General features: G+C 50.0%; 1 protein-coding gene across 1 annotated transcript in view; it reads right to left on the bottom strand.

Moving 5' to 3' along the window:
- Positions 1 to 421: 421 nt before the first annotated feature.
- CEP250 (centrosomal protein 250) overlaps positions 422 to 26579 on the bottom strand; it is a 36021-nt gene continuing 9863 nt past the window's right edge. The window contains exons 9-31 of the mRNA XM_033075255.1: positions 20974 to 21132; positions 20507 to 20685; positions 19878 to 20060; positions 19607 to 19751; positions 19180 to 19326; positions 18770 to 19000; positions 17177 to 17370; positions 16691 to 16818; positions 16343 to 16512; positions 15406 to 15585; positions 14648 to 14782; positions 14250 to 14393; positions 13515 to 13795; positions 10297 to 10456; positions 9407 to 9719; positions 8877 to 9004; positions 8508 to 8628; positions 7748 to 7902; positions 4295 to 6811; positions 2558 to 2713; positions 2076 to 2189; positions 1861 to 1911; positions 422 to 884 (exon numbers count right to left, since the gene is read on the bottom strand). Coding sequence (XP_032931146.1) covers positions 594 to 884; positions 1861 to 1911; positions 2076 to 2189; positions 2558 to 2713; positions 4295 to 6811; positions 7748 to 7902; positions 8508 to 8628; positions 8877 to 9004; positions 9407 to 9719; positions 10297 to 10456; positions 13515 to 13795; positions 14250 to 14393; positions 14648 to 14782; positions 15406 to 15585; positions 16343 to 16512; positions 16691 to 16818; positions 17177 to 17370; positions 18770 to 19000; positions 19180 to 19326; positions 19607 to 19751; positions 19878 to 20060; positions 20507 to 20685; positions 20974 to 21132 — 6282 coding nt within the window. The 3' untranslated portion in view covers positions 422 to 593. The remainder of the gene's footprint in view (positions 885 to 1860; positions 1912 to 2075; positions 2190 to 2557; positions 2714 to 4294; positions 6812 to 7747; positions 7903 to 8507; positions 8629 to 8876; positions 9005 to 9406; positions 9720 to 10296; positions 10457 to 13514; positions 13796 to 14249; positions 14394 to 14647; positions 14783 to 15405; positions 15586 to 16342; positions 16513 to 16690; positions 16819 to 17176; positions 17371 to 18769; positions 19001 to 19179; positions 19327 to 19606; positions 19752 to 19877; positions 20061 to 20506; positions 20686 to 20973; positions 21133 to 26579) is intronic.

Genomic DNA, 26579 nt, shown 5'->3' on the forward strand with positions numbered 1-26579 from the left:
CACTCTTTACCCCTTTGTTTAGTAACACCTCAAATTCCCATTACTTGTTCCAGGGAACACCTCTGCCCCCAAGAAGGGAAACTCCATATGAGCTGGCAATAGCCTCACTGTGCCAGTGAAAATGAGTATAGTTTTCTTCTGAAAAAAATTTTATTAAAAAAAATTAAAATGGTGTCCCTAGGAGATGCTTGCAAATGCAAACACCACAAACTGTTACATTACTTTAATTGTTTGTAGTGCGCTCTGTGTTCTTTTAAGTAGCTGCCCTTGGACATATGTCACCCACAAGTCTTACTGTTCAGGGATTATTAATTTCTTGTTTGGGTTTTCTTCTCCATACATCTTTCTCTTTCTCTATGCTGTTACTCTCACACATTTACATTTTGGCCCCAGAATCATCTACTATGTGAAATAATGCTTCATAGATCCTAATACTCAATATAAGGTGAGGTTTGGCACCAGCTGAATGTGAGACCAACAGATGTTAAAGGCAGGGAGTAGCCCTGCTCTGAGGAGTTGATCCCATTTCTCACATCCATGAGCTCTTTGTCTTAGCAGAAATCCTTCCATTCAAATGGAGACCAGAGGTGCTGTTACCTCAGGTCATCATTGCTTCTGGCAGGTCTGGCTCTTGAATGCTTGGGCTGTCTCTGCAGAGACTGATGGCCCAGGGATGTCAGTGCCGAGTTAAGGCTCAGAGACCGATCCAGCTTCCAAGTCTCTGCTTCCAGAACAGCAGCTCTGGGCTCCTTGAGCACTGCTGCGAAGGAGCAGGAGAGCTCCTGGTGAAGGTCTGACAGCTCCTGGCTGGTCCTTGTACAGCTCTCAATGTAGTTCTGTCGCTGCTGTCGGTCTTGGGCCAGCTGTGACTGCAGCATGGACACCTGAAAGAGACACAAGGCCCAGCTCAGACAAGCCCACGCTGCCAGGAGCATCCACAGCCCCACGGTACCAGCTGTCAGGGCAGACACAGCCTCCAACTCCAGCCCTCACCAACACTCTGCCCTTGGGCAAGGGGAAAGGAACAGGCTCCCAGACTGCCCCTGAACAGAGCTCAGAGGATCAACAAGTCCAGTTCCTGGCAGGCAAACCCTTCCCACACACATCCCTCAGCCACCACAGCCCAATTACAGAGTTCTGACAGCATTTAGGAGCCCAACTCTGATTTCCAAAGCACATATTTGGGCCACTGACCCCTTTTTCCACAGGCTGTGCATCAGCAGGAAGGCTGCTGCTCCCCTGAGCTACTGGAGGACTCTTCTACTTGAGCTGCTGGACAGGCAGCTGAGGGACAGGGAGTAAACTCTCCCTGTCCCAAACTTTAGAGCATTCCGCACAGGAGCAAACACAATGTGAGTAACTAAGGGCAGTGGAATAATAAGCCTCTAGCATTGCCTCAGATCCCTGGATTTCTGCTAAGATGAAAGCTCCACTGTTACAGAGTCAAAGGAAAACGGAAACAGGCAACAAAGGAGAACATCCAGGGAAGTAGTGGAATCACTGTTCCTGGAAGTGTTCAGAAAACATGTGGCTGTGGCAGTTTGGGCCATGGTTTGGTGTTGGGATTGACAACACTGGCTTAATAGCTGTATTAGATGATCTCAGAAGGCTTTTCCAACCTTAAGCATTTTATGATTCTATAACTCTGATATTTTCAGGTGACTTCCAGTGTTCTGAATTTCATCCCATCTCTTTCCCCCACCACCTGATCTTAGTCAGAGATCTAAGACCAAGGTAAAGGATGCTGTTTGGTTGTTGCCAACAGGTGCGTGACTGACAATACCTGCTATACTCACATCCAGACAGCCAAACACAAGTACAGCCAGAGCAGCTTTTGATGAAAGTTTTCCTATTCCTCACCTGGTTCTGTAACTCAGCTAAGCGTTGACTGCAGTGAGCATGGGATTCTTCCTGTGAAGAAAATGAAAGGATGTTCTTTCAGTCTCTATGGTCACGGCTACAGGCAATACTCGACTTTTGTTAGGTCTCTACTGGAGGGCTGCTACCACTGGGATGTCCCATCATTCCTCTGATGACGAAAAGCCTCCTTGCACCAAGGAAAATGTGGATCTCACCTGTCTAGAAGTGGGCAACTTGCACTGCTCAGACTCAGAGAGAGAAAATCCACAAGCATCTGTGAGTAACCGACCCCTAAAACATCTCTTCAGTCTCCTCCGTTCATGTTCCACCTGCACATTGGATGGGAGAGAGGGTCAGAGAAACCTGTCAGCAAACATGGAGCAAAAGGACCTCTGGATATCAAGGCAAGGAGATCTCTGCTCAGACACCCTGAATTGCACCACACAACACTGGGGGCCAAAAGCTCTTGCTGATGGCTGTGCAAGAGAGGCCAGTGTGTGTCTGGGGACACGGGGCCAGGGTGGGAGGCAGTAGAGTGAAGGTGCCTTTGTGAAAGCCATGGGCTGCCACAACAGAGAGAACAAACAAAAGGCTGTGCCCACAGCAGGGACGGGGAGAGGCAAGGAAACAAGCAGAGGACTCCAAAGTGTTCCAGATGAGCCTGAGGCCCTGCAGAGGCAGCAAAAGCCCAATTTACCTGCTCAAGAGTCCTCCTGAGTTCAGTGTTCTGTTGCTTGAGCTCCACCTTTTCATCTTCCAGCTTTGCCACTTCTCTCTGCAGACATTCCAGGCTCTGCAACATGAGTCTCTTCTCTGAGAGCCATGACAGCTGCTCCCCTTCAGCAACAGCCTGCTGGGTATTCAGAGAGGAGATTCCATGAGCTGGTGCCAATAAAGGTTAAAAGGATATCAGAACCAATATCAGGGAGAATGACCACAGCAGAAATGGACAGTGCTAAGATCCTTCTCCTCCTTGTCCACAGGCTAAAACAACACACCCTCTCTCTAGGGGCCCTCATCTAAATCCCCTCGGAAAACTGAGTAGTTTGTCTTGGATCTGCTTCCTTCTAGTTGTGTTCAGTGCTCCCCATTCTGGTTTTGAGAGACTGGAAGCATTAATTTTCTGTCCAGTCACTTCATGATTTTACAAAGCTCTGTAGTATCTCCACCTCTCTCTCCCTCTCTCAGCTATTTCTTGTGAATACTTAAACATTTACATCTTCCTCTTAAGAGAGTTATTTACCATCTTTGATCATCCTCTTTGATCATCATTGTATATTCTCTTGCCTACAGTTCTACTCTCTGTCCTCAGACAACCAGACGTGCAAGATGTGGGTGAAGCACTTATTTCTGCAGTGATTAAAGACTACAGTTTTGTTCTCTATTCTCTTTACCTGTTACATCCTCATACTAAACTGCTCTTTGAAAATATCACGTTATCAATCAGGCCATATGCACTGCTCTGAACTTAGTCAGGAGCCACCTCCTCCTTTGTGCACTTCTTCATGAACTGCTCCTTGGAGCACCTATAAACATAGTCTTGGTATCAGCACTAAACCAATCTGTGTGGATGCAACTGCATTACCTGACTGAATTTTCTTGCATACCTGACCTACATGGATGTAACTGAAATCTCATGCTCTTTTCACATTTCTTGCCCTTGTCACATATTTACTTCCCTTCAACAGATCACAATACTTGTCAGCATCCTGGATCAGGCTACAAGTAATATTTCTCAAGTCACAAGTGAATGCATAATGCATAAATACAGTGTTTTCTTAGTAGCACTTTTTACATGCCAACATACTAACGGACCCTAGAATACAGCTAATTCCTGTAAAGCTGCAGCACAGGCTATTGCAGGACCTGAATAATTTCACTTTGGAGAAATACACACAAGTTTGCCTCTGTAATTTTTGGGTGGTAGTACAAGCATGTCCTGAATGCATAATTAAGCATTTAACCTGACCAGGCAATAATAGAAATACCATTCTTTTAATACACTGGAAAACTTGTCCCTCAGAAATCTCCATCACAGGAAGCATCCTCAAAGCACCAGCAGTGTAGCTGCTGTTCAGCCCTTGGTACAAAACTCTGCTCTATTCCTTCCCACACCAAATCCCAACCAGCCCATATTTCCTCTCCTTGCCTGGGCATGGGAGAAGCAGCTCCCCATGCCCAAATTTTGGCCTGAAGTTGATTTGAACAGCAAGCTCCAGAGCTGTTCAGTCATTCTGGGCATGCCAGGAAACAATCAGGCAACGTTCTCTGGCTGGAGGCAGGCACACAGACAAGGCTGCCTGCTGCAGCCCAGGCTGTTTTGCCCAAGCAGGCCTGGAGAGACAGGGATAGAGAGTCTCAATTCTTTATGGGAAACATCATTGGAATAATTCAGGGATGTTGCAGTGGTCTGAAGATCAATGCCAGTGCCTACCTGTTGATGAAATTGGTCTGTGTCTCTCTCTGAAACCATTCTCTGCAGGACGGTTATTTCCTTCTTCAGATTCCCTTTGGCCATTTCACTCTTGCTCAGTGCAGTACTCAAGACTTGAGTGTTCTCTCTCCATTCATGTTCTCTGCTTTCTCTCTGCTTCAAAGCAGCAGCCACACGCTCCAACTCTTCGCCATTGGCTTCCCTCTCAGCTTCCAACTGTTGGGTAATTTCCTTCTGCCTTTGCAAGAGATGGTCCCTCTCCTGGAAAATTTTCCTCTTCTCTACTTCCTCTTCCTCCCACTTCTGGAGTTTCTTGATTTGTTCCTTTAGGGTTTCCCCTTCATCTTTCCATTGCAAAGCCAATGTTAATTCTTTCAGGAGTTCACTCTGCCTCCTAAGCTCTTGCTCTCTCTCTATCAGAGTCTTCTTTAAATACTTGACTGTGTCTGTCTGGTACTTGATCTCTTTATCCTTGTTTGTCAGAGTCTGCTGAACATGCTGGAGACCTTCCCAAAGAGCTCTTATTTCCTCTTCTAACTGATTTCGCTCACTTTGAGCCTTGATCTCTCCTTCTCTCTCAGGGAAGGCTTCTTTCAGGAACTCTAGTTCTCCATCATGTCTAACCTCTTCATTCTTCTCAGTTAGCCTGAGCTGGAGATTCTGCAAAGTCTTCAGTTCTTCTTCTACATGCTGGAGTTTTTGCTTAAGAGTGTCACTGTCTTCATCCTTCTTCCTCACCACTTCCTCAAGCAGAGTCACTTGCTTCTGGCATGATGTTAGTGCTACTTTCATGCTTTCTTCACGAAGCTGGAATGTGTTCACTTGCTCTGTCTGCTTGAGGAACTCCAAATGGTTCTTCTGCAACATCTGGCTTGCTTTGCCTAGATCCTGCTCTAGACCTTTGGCCTGCTTGCCTGCCACCTCCTTCTGCTCTCGAAGTTCCTGGACATGCTCTTGCAAAGACACTATCTCTTGATCTCTAGCTTCAAGACAAGATTCAGCATGTTCTAGTTTTTGCAGTATGGCTTTAGTCTGCACTGCTGTCTCTTCCTTCTGCTGTTGAAGCTTTGTGATGGCATCCTCCAGAACACAAATCTTTTCCTCTTTTTCTTTCAGACTCAGTGTTGTTGCATGGAAATTTTTTTGCTCGGCTTCATGTTTTTCCTCCTTTTCCTTGCATGCCTCACGTTGCTTTCTTAGGGACAAAATTTCCTGTTCTTTTTCCTTTAGTTCAACTTGAAGATGCTGCAGAATTTGCTTCTGCTGTTCAGAATCTTGCTTTTGTTTTTGGAAGGTCTCAATCAGTTCCTTCTGAGATTCAATCAATAAATCCTTTTCTTTCAGTACTGTCCTAGAGTATTCTAAGTCTCTGTGCAAGACATTTATCTGTTCTTCTGTTTTTTCCTCATAGCTCTTTGTTTGTTGCTTTTGGATGTCCATAAGTTTGTCTTTTTCTTTTAAGGTTGCTAAGGTCTGCTCTAGTTGGTCACGGAGAGTCTTTAACTGCATTTCCGTGACTTCTTCAACTTCCTGCATTTGCTTTTGTTGTGACTCAAGCTCTTGATCTTTTTTAGATAAAGAAAGTGTCATGATTTCTACTTTACCAAGAAGCTCTTGCAGATGCCCATCTTGCTGTTCCTTGTGTTGCTGCCAGAGCCTTAACTCTTCCCTTTGAGCGTCACACTCACTCTCTCTGTCCTTAAGAACAGTCCTAAGGTGTTCAAGGCTAGCATTTAGAGATTTCACATCTTCTCTCTCCTTTTCCAGTTCTTGAATCTGCTGAGTCAGAGAAAGAAGTTCCAACCTTTTCTCCTTCAAGTTTTCTTTCATATCATCAAGATCCACAAGCAGATTTCTGACTTGTACTGCACCATGCTGTTCCAGAATCATTATTTTCTCCTCCTGGAATTTGATCTCCAGGTGTCTGCCCTCCAGCTCTTTGCTCACCCTGCTGACAGCAGAGTTCTGCAATTCTAACTGCTTCTCCAGATCCCATATCAGTTCTTGCTGGGATCTGATCTCCTGTTCCTTCTCTTCCAGCTCTTGGCTCATTTTGCTTAAAACCAGCCTTTGCTTTTCTTGCTGCTTCTCCAGCTCCTGTATCTGTTCCTGTTGTGATTCTGTCTTCTGTTCTTTCTCTGTTATGTCCTTAATAACCTGATTAAGAGCAGTTTTATGCATTTCTTTCTGCTTTTCCAACATTCTCATCTGCTCTTGGTACAACTTCATTTCTCCCTCCCTCTCTGACAGGACGGCAGTCACACGAGTAAGATGCTCCTGCAAACCTTTGGTCTCTGCTGCCTCTTTCTGAAGAATCTCCATTTTCATCCCCTGGTTTTGCACTTCCTCATTTTTAGTTTTTAACATGGACAATGTGGTTTGGAGTTCTTGTTCAAGGGAGTGATTCTTGTCTATTGCTGTATTCGCTCGGGATTCAGAGGCTGTGACTGATTCCTCCAGAAGTTTTATCGCATACTCCAGTTTTTCTTTATCTGCCAGCAGCCTGTCCCGTTCATGCTGCAAAACAGGGAGAAAAAGGGTCACTCATTCCCTCTCTCAGTTTGATTCTTAACCAGATCTGGACTCCTTGCCACAGGGGCAGGCACAGGCTGCCCCTCTCTCTCTGCCTCTCAGGATGCTGCAGACCTTTGCTGGGCCCCCCCTTGACGCTGCATCTTTCCCAGCTCGCTCAGCCCATCCCAGCTTCCTTCTGCCCCTTCCTGACCTCTTGGCAGCTCCACTTCGATGTCCATTTGGGGAGGAGCTGCCAGAACTGTAGCCAGGATTTCAAGTCACACTAAGCAGGATTTAGGCAGTGCCACGAGGATGTGCTCTCCATCAGGGAGGAAGGGAAGAGCAAACATCTCCAGCATTTCATTCCCTAGGGTTGGGGCAAAAGCAGTGATTTTCGACCTCTCCTATGTAGAGTTTCCGTGGCACCATCCCCAGAGCCCCACTGCTCTCTCTTGCAGTAGCAATGGTCAGATCACACTGTCATTCTCTGCTGCCACTCAGGACAAGTTCTCCCCTTGCAGGCACACGTCCTTCTCTGCATCAGCACTTGCCTTTCCTCCCTTCTCTCCCCACTGGCTGCTCTCAGATGGCCATGGCCAAACACCTTCCTATTAACAGCAAACTTGCTCTTCTCACCACTCCTCCCAGGTCCAGGTATTTATTAATCTGAACATGGCTTAGCACATGAGGAATTGCCCAAACCATGCAATGTCAACAGAGACAGTGTGGACATTGAGAACTAAAGCTTCTAGGGCACAGAACTCCGGCATGGAGGGAAATCAGCAGCCTCAGCACTAAGTGGCTTTGACATGACTACAACATCTTTTCCTCCTTATTCAGAAGACTGAAATTAGAAAAGTTGAACTGGAAAAAGGTGCTCCTTAGGACTATTAACACAAAGTCCAAACAGCAACTGCTGTTGGCATCTGCCAATCTCACCAGCACATCCTTCCTTTCCTTCTCCAGGCTCTCCAATTTCCTTTGCAGAGATGCCACCTCCTGACGAAGAGTCACAGCCTCTTCCTTCAGGGCAATGGCCTCTTCCCTCAGGGCAGTTTCTAGAGAGGTCTTCTGGTGTTCTGCCCTCCACATCGCTGCAGCAGGAAAGGGGAAGAGGAAAAGCAAAGCCAAGGCAGACTGATGTGACATCCTGCAGAGACAACAGCACTGTCTTCCCTGCCTGCCTGTGTTGGCCAGGCCCTAAGACCATAAGGGATCCAAAGTTGACAGAAATGAAGGAAACTTCCAGACAGAGATAAAAGAAGGAATGAAAGGGACAAGGTTCAGATGAATAGGAAAGTGTTTGCTCTCGGGCTTCTGCAGAGTGAGCAATCCAAGACAGACAAAGGAGTGGGGATGCCTGTGCAGCCCTGCTCCAGACGGATCAATAGTCTGGAGGCTCTGGCAGGACGTGGAATTTGGAGGAATCGAGCTGAGGTATCCAGCTACAGCTCCTTAGCACAGACACCACCTGAAAGGCACCAGCTGTGCACAGGATCAGCCATAGCACAGCCAGATGGCACTGCCAGCCATGGCATCACTCTTGAGAAAAAGCTTTCACTGGCACTGCAATGGATAAATCTGCTGGTTGTTTTTCCCCTCTGCCATCTCAGGGCACAGCCCTTTTCCTCTAAAAGGGATCAGAAATCCCCACTGGCAAGACAGGATGGGGTAGCAGATGGGAGAGGAGAAGCTGTACCTGCCTGACTTTCAGCCAACTGTATCTGCAGCTCCTGATTGCTGGCTTTGAGACTCTCCATCTGAGTCTGCCCCATGCCCAGCTCCAGCTCCAAGGCCTGTATTTTCTTCCTTGCATCATTCTGGAATAGGTAAAAGGAGCAGAATCACCTGTCAGTGCCACTGCTGGCAGCAGACAAAGGGCAGAAATAGCCCAGGTGGCGGAGGGCAGCTGGACTGTACTGGTAGATGTGATTGTGAGCCTCCTTCCTCCCCATGCCAGTGAGCCAACCCCCCTACAAGGACTGACACCCATCCTGGCCTTGGCACTGTGCTTGTTCAGCAGCCCAGCAGCAAGACAGGATTTCTGGGTGTACTGGGCACAAATTACCAGATCTTTCTGGAAATGCTCCAAGTGCTGTTGCAGGTCTTGCAGAGCTGCTGCCACTCTGTCCACTGTGAGCTCTGCAGGGACATCCCTGGCCTGAGAAGCAGTTAGACCCATGACATGACCCTCTTCTGAAAAGAAAAGACATTCTGGTTCAAGATTTAATCCAGAGGCCAACAAACAAGGCCTCTCTACCTAGGAGGCAGTGCCTTTGTCATCATCCTAGAGTTCGCCTTGCAGCAGGATGTATGCCAGGGCCTGACATTATTCTGATGACCCATAATGTCAGCACTGCCCCAGAGACAAAGCATGGGCCCTGTGACTTGGCAGGGCCCTTCTCCCTTCTGACTCTGATAATTTCTCTACACACAAACATGGACTTGTGTGTCTGTAGGGAAGTCAAACTGTCAAGACTTCCCAAGGCCTGAGTCTGCCTAAACTGACAGGGTGAGGGTGTCATACCAGAATGACCAGGAACCACTCCCTCACGCCACCCGCTCTCCCATACCGCTCACCCAGCCTCCCACACTTGCCTGAGCTCCAAGTGACCAAGTCTCTGCTGTCACTGATCATGTGGTGGAGAACCAAGAGCAGTTTGTCCAGCTGGGATTGAGTTTCCTGGTGGGCACCACTAGCCTGCTGACATTGTGTAGCCAAGGCCTCTGCTCTGTCATCAGAGCTCTGGAGCCTCACACGCAGCTCAGACACCTCAGTCTCCAGCACATGCACAGAGGCCTTTAAACACTGTTCTCCTGCCCGGGACTCCTCCAGCTCCTGCAGCAGCTGCTTCTCTCGAGTGGCCTGGGCAGCCTCCATCTCCATCACTGCCTCCTGCAGGGCCTGGATCTGGAAGATGGAAGCACAGAGCCTCAGGGACAGGGCTGCTCCTGAGGCAGCACAGCGGGCAGCAGGGAGAGCGATGAAGGAGAAAGGACTTCAGGCAAAACCCACAAAGGGAAACAGAAGCAGCATAACTGAGCATTCCAATGGATACAAGTGTGGAGAAAACAGGGAAAGGGAGGCAATGAACACCCTGGAAGCTGCAGCTCTGAACATTGCCTGAACTGGCTGTGGTGGAAGTGCTCTGACCAGCCTGCCATAGCCATGTCTGTGTCCCCACATTGCTCAGGGCCCAGCACAGGCACCAACTCCATCTGGGATAGCTCTGCTAACACAGGGACTGAGAAGATCCAAAGGAGTCTGCTGCTGCTTCTTCTCCCACATTTCCTGCTGGGACCCACGAGAAAATAGGGGAAAACATTGGTAGCACACAGCAGATCCAGCCTTGGCCGCACGGTGCAGCAGTAGCCGTGGGCAGAACACGGCAGCAGTGGGTGCTACTGGGAGGGGAAAGAGGCTGGGGCCTCCAAGCCAAAGGTGGTGTTGTGTGTCCATGGAGAAGAGGGTGCTGGCCACAGCATACCTGGGTGTTGAGCTCCTCCAGTTCTCTTCTATACTCTGAGTGGAGCTCCTCAGCCTGATTAAGGGCAGAACGAAGCTGAGATGTCTGATTCATCTGGGCCAGGTTGTTTTCTTCCAGGGTTCTGAGGCTCAGATCCTTTTCTTCCAGAGACAGAGTCAGCCTGTGGAACAAGGCAGCAAATGGCCATGAGAGACATTGATATCCTTTGGGTGCCTCTGAAGGGGTGGTGGAGTTGACCACTATGTGAGGCAACACTTGGAATGTGTCAAGCTTTGTGTGGGGTACATGATGAGTGAGCCCAGAGCTTATGGGTCAGAATAAAAGGACAGACAAGTAAGGGTGACATTGCAGTGGGTGTTTGCTGAAGACCACCTGAACAGGAGGCGAAGTAGATGAGGCTTTCCACAGACAACATAAAGCAACCTCAAAGTCACAGGCCCTGGTTACTGTGGAGGACTTTAGCTTCCCTGCCATCAGCTAGAGAAGCAACACAGTGCAGGATGTTCCTGGAAATGATGTTCCTGGATGACACCTTGCTGTCACAGGCAGTGGAGGATCCCACAAGGAACAGCATACTGCTCAACTTTATCCTAACAATCAGGGAAGGCTTTGTTGGAGATGTGAAGCTTGGGGTTAGTCTTGGCTGCACTGACTATCAATGAGATTGTGGAGGTCAGCTGGGGGTGAGAAAAAAGCAGGGCAGCAAGCAAGATTACAACCACAGACCTCATGAGAGATAACTTCAGGTTCTTCAGGGATCTTCTTGAAAGAAGCACATGGGAACAGGTCTCGCAGGGTAAAGCTGTCCAAGCTGATATTCAAGGATCACTTCCTCCAGGCGCAACAATAATGCATCCCAGTGTGCAAGAAATCAGGTAAAGGGGGAAAGAGACCTGAGTGGTAAGCAAAGAACTCCTGTCATTCCTCAAGTGCAAGCAGGAAGTACACAGGAGATGGAAGCAGGCTCGGGCCACTTAGAATGAATATAGAGAGATTGATGGAGTAAGTAGAAATGAGACAAATAAGGCCAAGGACCACCTTGGAATTAAATCTGGGCAAGGATGTAAGGACAACAAGAAGTGCTTTTAAAAATACATCAATAACATAAGGAAAACAAGGATGATGTGTGTCTGTCTGTTCCTACGTGGAAGGGAAACCCTGGCAACAGAGGACGCAGAGAAGGCAGAGTTCCTGAGTGCCCTTCCTTTGCATTGGTCTGTACTGGACAAGACCACCTCTCAGGGATCTCTGGCCCAGGAGACCAGGCCAAAGGAATGTTGGAAGAAAGACTATCCCTTGGCAAGACTTTTATTTCAAGGACAGCTGGGTTAGTGAATGCCTGGGCAAACTCGACATCCTTAAGTTCACAGGCCCTGACAGGATGTGTCCACGAGCGCTGAGGGAGCTTGTGGATACCAGAACAAGGCCACTCCCCATTTATCTCTGAAAGGTCACGGAGATCAGGAGAGGTGCCTGGGGGATGGAAGAAAGCAAATATCATTCTGGTCTTCTGAAAGGGCATGGAGGAGGACCCAAGCAACTACATGCCCATCAGTCTCACCTCAATCCCTGGAAAGGTGATGGAGCACCTCATGCTGGAGGCCCCCTCTACCCACATGGAAGGACAAGAATGTGATCAGGAATGGTCCGCCATGGATCACTAATGGTAAATCACGCCTGACCAACCTGGTTGCTTTCTACAATGAAACAACTACCTGATGGACAAAGGGAGAGCAGTGGATATAGTTTACCTTGATTTCAGCACGGGTTTTTACACTGTCTCTTACAACATCCTCGTGGGGAAACTCAGGCAGTGGGGGAGTGGACAATGGGCTGGACTGAGAACTGGCTGAACAGCAGAAACCAGAGTGTTGTAATCAGTGACACAGGGTCTTGTTAAAAGGCCTGTCATTAGTGGTGTCCCCCAGGATTCACTCCCGGGCCCACTACTGTTGAACTTGTTCATCAATGACTTCGATGAGGTGGTCAGTGCCTCTCCATCAGGGTCACTGTGCATCCCGTCAGAGGGATGTCAGCAGGCTGGAGAGATGGACAAAGAGGAACCTTCTGAAATTCAGGAGGGGCAATGCAGCTGCACCTGGGGAGGAACAGCCCTAGACACCTGCACAGACTGGGGCAACCATCTGGGAAGCAGCTTTGTGTAGTAGGACCTGGGGGTCCTGGTGGAAGCTCTCCACCAGCCAGCAGTGTCCTTGTGGCCAAGGTAGCCACTGGGATCCTGGAAAGCACTGGGAAAAGCATTGCCAGCAGATCAGGGAGTGATGCAGCCCCTCTCCTCAGCCCTGTGAGGCACATCTGGAGTGCTGTGTCCAGCTCTGAGCTCCTCTGGACAAGGGGCACACAGAGCTCTGGGAGCAGGGCCAGCCGAGGCTGCAGAAATAAGGAAGGGCCTGGAGCATCTTCCTGATGAGGAAAGACCAAGGAACCTGGGGTTGTTCAGCCTGGAGAGAAGCCCCAGCTGAGAGGGGCCCTCAGCCCTGAGTGTACCTGTATGCAGGTAGGGTTAGAGCAGGGCCCAGGCTCTGCTCCCTGGGGCCCAGCAATAGCACCAGATGGGCACGACCTGATGGTCAGGAAGTTCCACCTGGACATGAGGAAGAAATTCTTTGCTGTGTAGAGACCAAGCACTGAACAGATCTGAACAATCTGAACAGTGGAGTCTCCCTCACTGGAGACATTCCAGAACCATCTGGATGCAATCCTGTTCCATGTGCTCTGGGATGACCTTGCTTGAGTGGGGAGGTGAGACCAGACAAGCCATTGTGGTCCTTCCAACCTTATGCATTCTGAGATTCTCTTCATCTGGCTTAGATAAAAAATCACGGGTTTAACACATCTTATGTCAACAAAAGGCATCAGATGCCAGGCTGATCCAGATCCCAAAGGCTTCAAATTACAGGACCCAAGGTGGAGCTGATGGATGCATCCACCTCCTTACACTGCAGCTTAGGCAGTGTTAACACACCCACCTAACCAAAAAACACAAAGGTCCCCAGAGGGAAAGACCCACTCCAAAAGCCTTTACCTTCAGAAAAGCTTTAACTGAAGGTTTAAAGGAAAAGAAAATGAACACATAATGAGATGTATCACACAGAGAGCTCACAATCTGCCACTTAGGAAATGCCCCAGGCAGGTGCAAAAATGGCAAAGAGGGAATCCATTCACCACAATGCAGAGTCCCACAGGCTTTCCTTTACCTGGTTTTCTCCTTCTCCAGGACATTCACAGAAGCCTGCAAGTCTGAATTTTGCTGTGCCACTTCTTCCCATTGACTCCTCTCCCTCTCCAGGTTCTGCAGGTGCACTTGCAGCTCCTTGTTCTGATGTTCTGCCTCCTCCAGCATCTTCTGGGCGTGTTCAACCTCCAACAGCTTCTGCCTTGACTGTTCCTGGGCCTCGCTCACATCCTTCTGTGCTCTCTGGACAATCGCTTCCTGGGACTCTCGGGAGGCTGCCAGCTGAGATGTCAACTCTGCCACCTCCAGTCAAACAGAACAAAGCAGTCAGAGCCTACAGCCACAGCTTGTCACTGTCAGCCACAGCAGAGGCTGCGAAGAAAGGCAAAGGACAACTTTCCATTTCTCCCTGTCCCGAGAGGGCCAGATTCATAATGGATATGGACAACTTGTTTCAATCTCTAATATCCACCAAAGCCACCTGAAAAAGCACCTCCCAAACAAGGCTAGCAAGAAGATGCCAGAAGGAATCCATGCTGATGGTTGCTGGCCAACAGCCCAGAACACTAGTCCAGCTGTCCAGGGTAGCAGCTGAGATTCAGCAGAGCACTGAGTATCCTTCAGAGCAGCTGCCATGGAGAGCACAGGACCAGGCAGCCCAAGGGATCACCCTATCAGCTGCTGCTCTACCACTGAAAAGCAAGAAGGCCACAGATCCCTCTCTGGATGACTGTGGTGCCACTGCTGTTTTGCTCACCTGCTTTTGTAGAGCCTCCCTCTGTTCAAGGAGGAGATTAATTTCCCTCTTGATGCCTTGTAGCTCTTCTTTGTGCCTCCTCTGCGCTGCCTGGATTTCACTGTGAGCTTCCTGCAGCTCAGCTTGCAGCTCAGCCTTGATGGTCTGGCAACAAAATGCAGAGAAACTTCCTGGGACTTGACCACTGTCTCAAAATCCCATTCCTTCAGCTACTTCTTCTGGCTTCTCTAGCCAGTTCTGTCTCCTCTGCAAGCCCTCCTTCCTGGGGCTGAGCTCTGGAGCTTACCAGGCTCTATGCTCCCAGGGCCTGAAGCAGCCCTTGCCTCCTCAGTCCCAGGAGCTGCCTTTTGTGCCTTTGTCACTGCCCTGCACTCTGTTCCCTGCCTACTCAGACTTACCTGCCCCTTCTCTTGCTGCTCTTTCACCTCCTGGCTGAGCTGCTGGACCTGCTGGCAGGCTCGCCTGAGCTCTCCCCGAGTTTGGAGCAGTGCCTCTGACAAAGCACTCTTCTCATTCTGCTCTTCCAGCAGCACCTGCACAGAAGGAAAGAGAAAAGAGCTTCACACTTGCCCTGAAACTTCTGCCTGGCAAGAGGCAAAGCCTGATGGGCCCACGCGCTCTCAGAGCACTCAGCTGCTGCTCCCCTGGGCCACTGTCTGCCGCAGGGGAGCCACAGCTTCCCAGGAAGTGACTTAGAACACAGCCCAGAAGACATCCCTGGGTTACTGTTCAGAAATACATCCAGGTGAGGCTTTAAAAAGATTTTTCTCTTTTGTGTCAGTATTCCTGCTGCACCCTCCCCATGCCCACAAAAGAATAGTCCTATAAACCCACTTTGGCTGTGAAAACCTACCAGTACAAACCAAAAGGGGAGTGGGAAGAGAACAGTGAAGATACCCTGAGGTACGTCTTAGAAAAACAGAGCACAAGAGCAGTACTCAAATTTCAGCTGAAAGCTGATGTTTCTGCCTGGCTTCCTATGAGAGAGCTCATTCCTGGTCCCAAAGATAGCCCTGTTCACTTTTTACCACCCCAAATTCAATGGAGAAAACATGGAGGGCATGCTCCACACAGCCCCATATCTTGCCATCTCCCACAGGTCCAGCCTTGCAAAAAATCACACCAGTTCTCTTAGTTCTCTTTTCACAATCATTACCTCTTTCTTGGCATTTTCAAACCTAGTTCGTTCCTCTTCTTGTTGAGCCTGCAGTGTGGCAACTTTCTGCCTCATCTCTAACAGCACCTTCTGGTGCTCCCGCTCTCTCTCTGCCTTCTCTTTTTCCCGCTGCTCCAGCATCTCCTGCATCTCTGCATGGTGCCTTTCACGCTCACTTGCCTGAGGAGGGGAGGAAAAATCTTCAAGATGAGTTCCAGGCAAGCTCCTTGCTTAAAAATGTGAAGCTTCATGCCTCCCACAACCCCCAACCTGAAAAGACAACAGTGCTGGCTTTCTACACTCCAGAAACTGTGCCCTGTCAGAGAATTTAAAAGGAGGCTCAGCATGTGCAAGAATCACAGACTTGTGGAATCATTTCTGTTGGGAAAGACCTTCCCAAGCATTGAATCCAACCACTCAGAACAGGAGGTGTCACCTTCCCCTCTCTGATGCCCTAGTTACAAGGACTGAAGCGCTGGGCACAAGGGGCCTGTTCCGTTTGCTTCCAGCCCATAGCTGATCTCTCTGTCCACCATGGAAGCACAGCAAGGAAGGAACCGTGTTCCCACACCTGCAGCCAGCACCACTGTTGGCACCTGCTCCATGCTGGCATCTGCTCCACCTTGGCATCTGCTCCCTGGCAGGTGGGACTCAGGGACCATCCTGCCCTGGGCTGCCACGCTTTGGGTGGGCACTGCCCAACCTGCTCTGCAACTTGTCTTATACCCCCACGGAAACCATGGCTGCATTTACTGTCCCTGCACCATCCTGGGGGCCTTTACACACCTCCAAGTCTGACCCGGTGGCTCTGCTGCCCGGCCCAGCAGCAGGAGACCTCTGGCAGAGGATTGCTGCCCTTGCACACCCTCAGGCCCTGCTTGTGCTAAACCAACCCACAGGGCCAGCTTGGACAATTCGGAAGCGCACTGTCCCCTACCAGGTCTTGCAGGAGCTTGTTTATTTGCAGTTGCTGAGCAGTTCCCTGAAGCCTGAGGCTTTCTTGATGCTGCTGCTCTGCCTGCAAGAGCTGCTGAGCTGTGTCTTCCTGTTCCTGCCTCCTGAGAGCTCTCTCTGCTTCCAGCTCACCTTGCAGGCACTTCACTTCTCCTGCAAACATGACCAACAGCAAGAGTCAGAGTCTTTAGTGCCTTTACTCACCTCAGGGCCTTTCAGTGCCTCCAGCCCTACCACTCCTCAGAAGCCCTGTAGACAGAGGTGGCTTTACAGGCTGCTTAGCTTCTCTAGGCATGGGCAGCACCATAAACAAAGCACATGAGGTTCTCACCTTGTATCACCTCCTTGGCTTGCATAACTGTGAGCATTTGAGCCTCCAGATGGCTCCTGGCAATCTCCAGCTGAGATACCTGCTGCTGAGCAGCAAACAGGCTGCATTCCAGGCTCTCCTTTGCTGACCTACAAGTTGCAAATACAGAGATATATGAGTTGGTTGCTCCTGATACCCACAGCTGGTTATTCCAGGATGAAGTGGCTCAAGATCTCCACTGCTGAGGATGGAAAAAGAGTGGCATGAAAACTCATCCAGAGAACGCACATTTGTGCCATTTCAATGGCAAAGCAGGGCCCTCTGAGGGAGTGCCCAGGCCTTCCTTATAGCCTGGCATAGCACAGACAGCCCAGCCCAACCGGACCTCAACAGCCAAATCGACATCTGAAAAGCAGAGGATACAATAAACCCCTGTGTAGTACTAACCACCTTTATTGTTACAGACCTTCAGCCCTGTCTGGCCCAGGGTCTGCTCCCTGCCTTTACCTGGTCTCTGCCAGCTGCTTGGAAAGCTCATGTTGCTGCTGCTCCATGGTTGCCAGTCGGCTCTCAAGGGCAGCCTTCTCCCGGCCCAGCAGCTCCTTCTCTCTGCACATCTGGGCCAGTTCGTGCCCTTGGCCAGAGGACTCCTGGCGCAGCTGCTGCAGAGCCCTGCTTGATGACTCTTGCTCCTGGGAAACCTGGAAGCAGGACAAGGTACAGCTTGAGCCCTTCCTCAGGAGCCCTGTGCAGAGCCAGCCAGTGCCACCTTGCAGGCAGCCAGAGGACAAGGAGCACCTGTGCTCTGGGCTCAACATTTCACAGCACCTGCCCTAGGCAGCTCTGATAGCCTGGGCTCCAAGAGCCGCTGGCACTGTTACCTTGGAAGTGCTGTGTCAGGCCCTGCTGGCTTGTCTGGGACCAGACAGCACCTGCCCAACAAACATCCCTACTCCATCTTCCACAACTGCCACTTGGTAATCAAAATTTCTGTCAGGATCTACTTCAGTGCTGGACATTTTCAGGAAGATTGGGGAAAACAATTTTGTTCACTGAAGCAAGGGAAAATATACAGGATTTCCCCCTCTAGAACAAAACCCACATCAGTGTCACCTCCTCCAGTGTTCAAAGCAACTGTTTACAATGAGGGAATGCTTGGCAGGAAAATGGCTCTTGTGGTGAGCAGTCATTTAGTAACTGATGGAAGTCTGGCTGATGTGGCCAAAGCAGACTCTTTGTGCAGCAGTTCCCACCAACAATGCCACTTACTTGTCTTACATGATGAAAGTGTCTAACGGCCTTTGCTGGTATTCAAGCCTGAAGACTAAACTGTGTTTTTGAGTTCTTTTCTTCAAAAGCAAAACCACTACTGTGTATTTGCCAAATCTACCACATACCCCAGAACTCAGACTGTCTAACAGAGACCATCAGAAACAAACCCTTCTCTTGCAGCTATCCTGTAACACTCAATCCAAACCTCCCCTGGCACAGCTTGGGGCCATTTCCTCTTGTCCTGTCCCTTGTTCCCTCGGAGCAGACCCTGACCCTCACCTGGCTGCACGTTCCTGTCACAGGGAGTTGTAGAAAGCAGGAAGATGCCCCCTGAGCCTCCTTTTCTCCAGGCTGAGCCCTCCCAGCTCCCTCAGCTGCTCTTCACCACACCTCTGCTCCAGACCATTCCCCAGCTCCATTCCCTTCTCTGAACATGCTCCAACTTCATGACAAAAAGCATCAACAGGAACATGCAGACTTCATTTTTTGTTTCTGAAAAAGGATTCAGAGCTACACAGTTTGATCCTTTTGCCACCTACTCAGATTCCTGGACAACACAATCATCTCTTTGCAGCTTATCAAGAGCCAAAAAAGAGGCCAACAAAGATAGGTGGACTAGAAGACTCTGTAGAAGCAGAGAACAACTCTGAGAATTGTGGAAGAGCTCTGCAGGCCACCTACACATTTGCAAAAAGAAGCAAACAAAGCCTTGTGACCTCTAGCACTACCATGTGGCCCCCTGACAAAATCACTGCAGAATCCAACAGGTAAAGTTTCCCACATCCAAGCAGCCCAGTGCCCACATGGTTGCATGATACTTTAGGTCACCTGACGGAATTTCTCCTGAGTTTCTGCTTTCTCCTCTCCCAGTGTCCTAAGCTCCAGCCACAGCTCCTCCCGTTGCTCCTCTGCTTCCTTCAGTAGCTGCTCTAGCTGCACTTTCTCTGCACAGAGCTCTTTGTTTGCTCTTTCACAGAAGTTCAGCTTCTTCTGCTCACAGATCTTTGCTTTCTCCATCTCATCCACTTTAGCAGACAAAACTTCTTTTTCTTGCTCCAGCTACAGTCACAGAAGTATAGAGGAAATAAAGTACAGAAAGAATTACTATAAAAGATTGGCTCAGACCCAAAAGGAACACTGCCACAGTCACCTGGTCAAATTCCACCAAGGTAAGAAGGCTGAGAAACAGCAGCAGCTGAAGACAAACACCTGGAAACATCTCTGGCAACTCTGCTCACCTGCCACACATATTTGTTCAGCTGCACTTTGTCCAATGCAAGAGCTTCATTGATGCTGCTCATCTTCGCTGCTGCAGCCTGTAGGTCAGCTCTTTCAGCATTCAGCTTGTTCTGAGCCCCTGTCAGCTCTGCCACTAACTGCTCTGCCTGGAGAGGCAAAAGAACAACAGAACAACAAAGGCAGCAAAATCCCAGACTGGAGGCAGCAACTCCACCTCCCCTGGGTGTCTTTAACTTATTCCTAGGGCAGAGCTTCCAATAAGATCATGGGGACCAATGACCCCAAAGAGTTCGTCTGGTTGGATCACCATTTTCCACAAAGAACAACAGTGTCTCTCTCTTCTACTGCCAGAAACAGCATCTCAGGTAATCTTGGTGACACAACTCCCATTCCCACAAGTGCTGCCTAGGAATAAAGTGTCCATACCTTTTTCAGAGCCATGGCAAACTCATCCTTCTCTTGCTCCAGCAGATCCTTCTGAAGCTGCAATTTCTCCAGTGTCTGTCTCTTGACTATCAACTCACTCTGCAATAATGAGTGTTTCTCCTCAAGTGCAGCCAAGTCCTTCACTCTATGAGGAGAGGAGACAATTTTATAGAAAAACACTCTATGCCACAGGAGAGGAGCAGACACCATTTGCTCCTTCACACTGGGCCTCCTCAAGCTCAGCACTGCCAGAGAAAACTTCAACACTCACAGGAGCTCCTGCTTATGGCATGCTTTCTCCATCCTGTCCTGCTGCTCTGCCTTTTCTGCCTGGGCTGACTCTTCCTTCATCTGCAGCTCTGTGTTACTCTGACGCAGACGTGAGGCTTCTTGCTCCATTAATGCAAGCTGTTCCTGTAGCTCTTCCCTAGTTTTCTCAAGGTTTGCACAGTCACTGCAGAGACAAGGCTCAGTCAGAAGAACAAAGAGGTCTGAGGGGTCACTGATCCCATTTTCAGCACTCCAGGATGGAGCAGGGTGCAGTGGGCTAAGGAAGACCTTGCTCTTTCCCTCCCAAGGAAATCCTCCAGAGGCAAAGGGAAAGGAAGGCAGAATTTTGCCTTCCTTCAGGAAGAAGCAGTGGCTGGGGCAGAGGCACGCAAAGAACAGAATTCAGGGAAGCAGCACGGTGAGAAAAAGGAATCTTCTCTTCCAACACGGCTCTGCATCTCCCAGACAACCTTGGGAGTCACAGTAGAGCATGAAAAACCCAGACATGATGCTCAAGAGCCACACTGAGGCCTATGCATGGGATTTCTTCTCCCAGAATCCCTCTAAACTCCCAGGCCTGGAAGCAGATTGCCTCTGAACGCAGGAGGAGGAGGAGAAGGAAATGCCCACCTTTTGAGAGTTTCTACTAAAGACTGGAGGTGCTGTTGCTGGCTGCTGGACTTTTTGCATTTCTCCTCCAGTTGCTCAAGCCTTTGCTGCACCTCCCTGCACTTCTCTTCCTGATGTCTCTGCTGCTGCAGCAAGTAGTTGTTTGAGTCCTGCCTAGCAGAAAGCTCTTCTCTCAGGGCCTGCAGGAACAGGCAGGGAAGAACCACAAATATGCAATAAGGAGCAGGCTCCAGAGAGTTGGAAGAAACACAGCTCTCCTGAAGGCAAAAGCTGTGCTGAGGGGGTGGGCATCAAGGAGAGAAAAGCAGTAGAACACAGAGCTGGGAAGACCAGCAAAGCAGTGCAGGAGCTTGAGTATGAAGGTGAGAAAAAGTGCCTCAAGTAGCTGAGCAAATGAAAATGTTTCAAGCTGAGCAAGACCTCAGCACTGAGCCTATGGCCACTGAGGAAGACACAGAAATTCTCACCTGTGTTGCCCCTCGCATCCTTGCCAGTGCTTCCAGAACCAATCCAAAGGCATGTCCTGTATCAACAAATCTTGGAGCTGAGATGTGCCCAGAGTCTGCATGCTGGGAACTGTCAGTGCAGATAATGCTGACCAGGCTGTCACTGTCATCTAACACCATCTGAAAGCCCATATCCAGCTGTTAGTCTTTGCTCATTTTACTTGGTTTTCTTTATCTTATTCTCCGTTACCTCCCACTTTATCCTGGAACCATTAAAACCTACATTCTCTCATTTCTTCAGTCCACAAAGAAGGTTTATCCCTGTGACTACAAGTACAGTAAATTCACGAATACAAGCCGCACTGAGTATAAGTCGCATCTCTGGGTGTTGGCAAATATTTCGTTTTTTGTCCATAAATAAGCCGCTCTGTCGTTTGCAGCGAGGACCCGCGTGCAACAAAGTTGCCAAATAGTAACAGAACGGCGGCAGGGTGGGGTTTACTGGCTCGGCTCGGGCTGTGCAGGCTCAGCCCTCTCGGGGCTGCCAACAGGGCCAGGTAGCCCAGCAGCCGCTGCCGCTGGGCTCAGTCACCACGGCCCGGTGCTGCCCTGTGGTGGTAGGCAGGGACAGAGCCCCCCCAGCTCCCGCGGCGGCGGGCGGGGACGGAGCCCCCCGCCTCCTCCCCGAGCCGCGGCAATGGCGGCCCGGGTCCCCCCCCTCCTCCCCGGGCCGCGGCAATGGCAGCGCGGGTCCCCCGCCACCTCCCCGAGCCGCGGCAATGGCGGCGCGGGGCCCCCCCGTCTCTCCCTGGGCTGCAGCAGAAGAGGGAAGGAAAGAGCTCTCCCTCCTCTCTCCCCGCCCCCCGTGCTGCCTGCACGCAGCCAGGTTCCACCTGCGGTGCAACAGGGTAACAATTTGTAACAATCGCAAAATGCCGACATTGCAGCTGCTCGGCTCGGCACTCTGGCTGGCACTTCTGAGGTTGTAAATGTCAGAAAATTATTCACATATTAGCCGCTCCTGAGTATTAGCCGCATTTCCGGTTTAGGAGCAAAATCTTAGTCAAATTGGTGCGGCTTGTATTGATGAAATTACTGTACTCCAGAAATTTCTGAATACAGTTGCTTTTCACAAGTGTGAAGTGGCTGGAAGCTGCCTGAACGCTCACTTTCTTGCAACTGTGTAGAAGAGATGACCACTAAACCTTTGTCTATTAAGAGAACTTTAGGACTAAGTTAAGGTTACCCCTGAAAGTTGTGATTCTGAAGAGATTATAATGGTCAGCGAACACAGAGGGAAGGAGCAGAGCTGGCAAGTGCATTGACTTAGTGACCTTTAATAAAGATGTGAAGAACAATGCTCATTGCTCAAAGAGGGTGAGGGAATTGCCCAAGAAACACTGGAATACAAATGTCAAGCAGCACACTCACAAAATACAGTCCAAGAGAGACCTTAGCAGAGTCGTGAAGGCAAAGATACTGAAACTTCTAATGACTCAGCTGAATTGTCACAGGACAGCAACTCACAAGCTAGAACACGTTCTGTGTCAGAAAAGTGGTCTAAAAATTAAATAGGCAATGGCAGTTAACACAGATAGTACATAAAATGTACCTCCAGTTCCTAGGCCAATCTGTTGCCTTCCTATCTTGGGTTACAATACAGGGTGTGATAAAAGATCTATTCTATCACCATCTGTTGAGGGTGGGGGCAGTGATCCTTATCTTCGCAGGAGATGTTCTGCTGATGGGCCATCCATTGAAGCCAGGCGGGGAATTGTTCTTTATCTTTTCACAACTCACCCTTCTTCCAGGGAGGTATCTTCTGCTAATGGCCCATTGAGTCCCACCGTGGGACTGATAACATTACTTCATCCCATTGGAAGTTGCTCCAGCCAGGGGGAAGGGCCCAACATTTCTTACCAAGATAAAACAGAGGTGTGGGGGACACCAAGCTAGCCCCTTCTCCACTGGACTCCAGAGGAAAGCTGGATTTTCGCCACATCACTACTGGACCTCCAGAAGGAAGCTGCACCTTCTACAGGAGCACTGCTTCAACTTAACCACATCTATCACTACAAAAGGACTACAGCCACCATTTAATCGAACTGCTGCCAACACCCTGCCTGACGGGATGTCAGGTTGTACTCTGACTTTGTCGGGGCTTGGAGTTTGTTTCTTTGTAGTACTGCATTTCTATTTTAATTTCCCTAGAAAAGAACTGTTATTCCTAATGCCCATATTTTTGCCTGAAAGTCCCTTGATTTCAAAATTATAATAATTTGGAGGGAGGGGGTTTACACTCACCATTTCAAAAAGAGGCTCCTGCCTTTCTTAGCAGACACCTGTTCTCTAAACTAGGACAGATTTTGGCGCCCAACGTGGGGTTTGAGGGCATCGAGAGATAGAAGTAATAACAGTTCTTAAGTTTTCTAATTTTTTGTGTGCTGATACAGAAACCTCATTAGGTGGCAATATGTTGTCTAGTTTACCCGGCTTTGGGTGGCACGTGGTTGTGGCTGTATTTCTCCCATTTGCAGGCCCTTATGTAAACATGGGCCCTATAACTAAGGCTACTGTGGCTGTGATCCAGTTTGCTTTATGGGTTAACAAGGTGAGGAATTCATGGATTTTTAACTTCCTTTGGAAGGTGGGTACATGGATTCAGGGCTATCACACACTCACCGTATATTTCTGGGGTTACTCTAATAATGGTACTTACTGTGAGGGAATGACACCAGGGGAAATTTTCTCCCAACCTTTCACCCAGATTTCTGGGTCTACCCCACCACTTTTTGAAAGGTTGAAATTGCCTCTAAATGCTACATTTAGAGATAAGGGGGGATTGAGCTGGATAACAACCCTGATACCTACTCCAGGAAATAGGGATGGTGCTGCAGACATTGACCCTGCCCCAGAAACTACGGATGCTGCCCCAGAGCCTGACCCTGCCCCACAGCCCACCTCAGAAAGGAACCACCCGGAGTGGATGGGGGTTCTAGTGAAAGAGATAGGCCAGATGTTAAAGGAGTACCTTTCTCCAGCTGGTGAAAGACCCTCCCCTTGCCCTAAAAAGGGAGAACCCAATGATGCTGCAGTGAAACCTACTAACGTTACGTCTGTCCAGGTTCCAACTAAACCACAGGGGCACTCACAGCCAGCAGCAGTTGCCCCTGTGGAAACTAGAAAGTCTAAGACAAAAACAAAGCACCTAGACAATAAGGATAATAAAGGAGGGCCCTCACAACCAGCAGGGAAACCAGAGGTTGAGATTGTCACCGAGTCCCTGTCGTATGAAAGTCTCCGTAACCTGCGGAAAGACATTGTACGACAGGGCCAGGAGGCTTTTACAACTTGGTTACTTTGGGTCTGGGACCTTATGGGTGCACGTGTGCAACTGGATGGTACTGAGGCAAGGAATTTGGGACCTTTGACCCAGGACTTAGGTGTAGATGAGGTATTTGTAAGTGAGACAGGCCCCCTTTCCCTCTGGGAGCGGCTTTTAATGAGTGTGAGAGAGAGGTTTGTCCACAGGGAAAGAATGCAGGAGCACCACCACAGAATGCGCTGGAAGACCCTTGAGGAAGGGATCCAACAGTTGAGGGAAGTGGCAGTATTGGAGGTACTCTTTGGGAGGGGTGGACAGCATGACAATGACCCTGACAAGGTCAGGTGCACAGGACACATGCTGTGGAATCTGGCAAACCTGGGGCCATCTCGATACACCAACTTCATTGCAACGATTAATGCCGACAACAGCCAAGAGACAGAGGGCTCTGTTGCTAACAAGCTCAGAAATTTTGAGAGCATGATCAATGGCCCAATGCAGACTCATGTCTCTGCTGTGGTTAAGGAACTCAAAGAGGAGTTTAAGGAGGAGATGAGGGAGATAAGGGAAGAGGTAAGGAAGGTCAATGCAGCACCAGTGCAAGTCACAGGCCCCAAAGTCAGAGCCCAACGCCCCCCAGCTAGGGAGAGAGGGTACACCCCACGAGTTGACCTATGGTTTTTTTCTGCGTGACCATGGGGAAGACATGGGAAAATGGGATGGGAAACCCACTTCTGTCCTGGCAGCACAGGTGTGTCAACTCAGGGAAGGAAACACTAACCAAGGCAGGTCTACTAAAGTGAAAGTAGCCTCAAACTCCCATAATCAAGGTGCAGGGTATTACAGAAGAGAGGATAATCTGTCAGACCCACTTGAAGGAACCTCTATTATGTATGCCCAGGAAGGAAATAATAACAAGTGCTAGAGGGGCCCTGCCTCTAGCCAGGGAGAGGCATAGGATAAGAGGGTCTATTGGATGGTGTGGATCCAATGGCCTGGCACATCAGAGCCACAAAAACACAAGGCGTTAGTTGATGCTGGTTCACAGTGTACAGTAAATTCACGAATACAAGCTGCACTGAGTATAAGTCGCATCTCTGGGTGTTGGCAAATATTTCGTTATTGTCCATAAATAAGCCGCACCTGAATATAAGCTGCTCTGTCGTTCGCAGCGAGGACCCGCGTGCAACAAAGTTGCCAAATACTAACAGAACCGCGGCATGGTGGGGGGTTTGCTGGCTCAACTAAGGCTGTGCAGGCTCGGCCCGCTAGGGGCTGCTGACGAGGCGCCAGGTGGCCCAGCTCGGTGGTGCCACTCGGGGCTGGTCGCCGCCTCTGGGTTCACTCGCCCCGGCCCCGCTCCTGCTGCGGCGCCAGCCAGGCACGGAGAGCGCGCCCTGCTCCCGCCGCCGGTCAGGCATGGAGAGCATGCCCCGCTCACGTCGCGGCCGGGCACGGAGCACCCCCTGCTCCCACCACGGTGGCGGAGGGCGGGGGCAGAGCACCCCCCCCGCCCCCCCCCCCGAGCTGCGGTAACGGCGGCACGGGCCCCCATCGGCTCCCCGAGCCGCGGCAATGGCAGCGCGGGGTCCCCCCCTCCTCCCCGAGCCGCGGCAATGGCGGCACGGGCTCCCCCCCTCCTCCCCGGGCCGCGGCAATGGCGGCGCAGGGTCCCCCCGTCTCTCCCCCGGGCTGCGGCAGAGGAGGGAAGGAAGGAGCTCTCCTGCCTCTCTCCCTGCCCCCCATGTTGCCTGCAGGGAGCCAGGGCAACAGAGTAACACTTTGTAACAATCGCAAAATGCTGGCTTTTACTGGCAGGTGCTTGGCTCGGCGCCCTGGCTGGCACGTCTGGGGTTGTAAATGCCAGAAAATTATTCACATATTAGCCGCCCCCGAGTATTAGCCGCACTTCTGGGTTTCCACCAAAATTTTTGTCAAATTGCTGTGGCTTGTATTCATGAAATTACTGTACTCTGATACCATCAGGACATGTGGGGAAAGAACCTGTTTCCATTGTTGGGGTGACGGGAGGATCACAGGAATTCACTTTGCAGGAGGCTGAGGTGAGCTTGACTGGAAAGGGGTGGCAGAAACACCCAGTTGTGATTGGCCCAGAGGCACTGCGCATTTTAGGCATAGACTTCCTCCGGAGCGGCTATTACAGAGACCCAAAAGGATAGAGATGGGCTTATAGAATAGCTGCTGTAGCAGTAGAGGGCATTAAGTAGTTGAACACCTTGCCTGGACTGTCAGAAAAGCCATCTGCAGTGGGACTCCTGAAGGTGGAAGAGCAACAAGTGCC

This window comes from Catharus ustulatus, chromosome 17, assembly GCF_009819885.2.
Source record: "Catharus ustulatus isolate bCatUst1 chromosome 17, bCatUst1.pri.v2, whole genome shotgun sequence".
In the NCBI taxonomy this organism is placed as follows: Eukaryota; Metazoa; Chordata; class Aves; order Passeriformes; family Turdidae; genus Catharus; species Catharus ustulatus.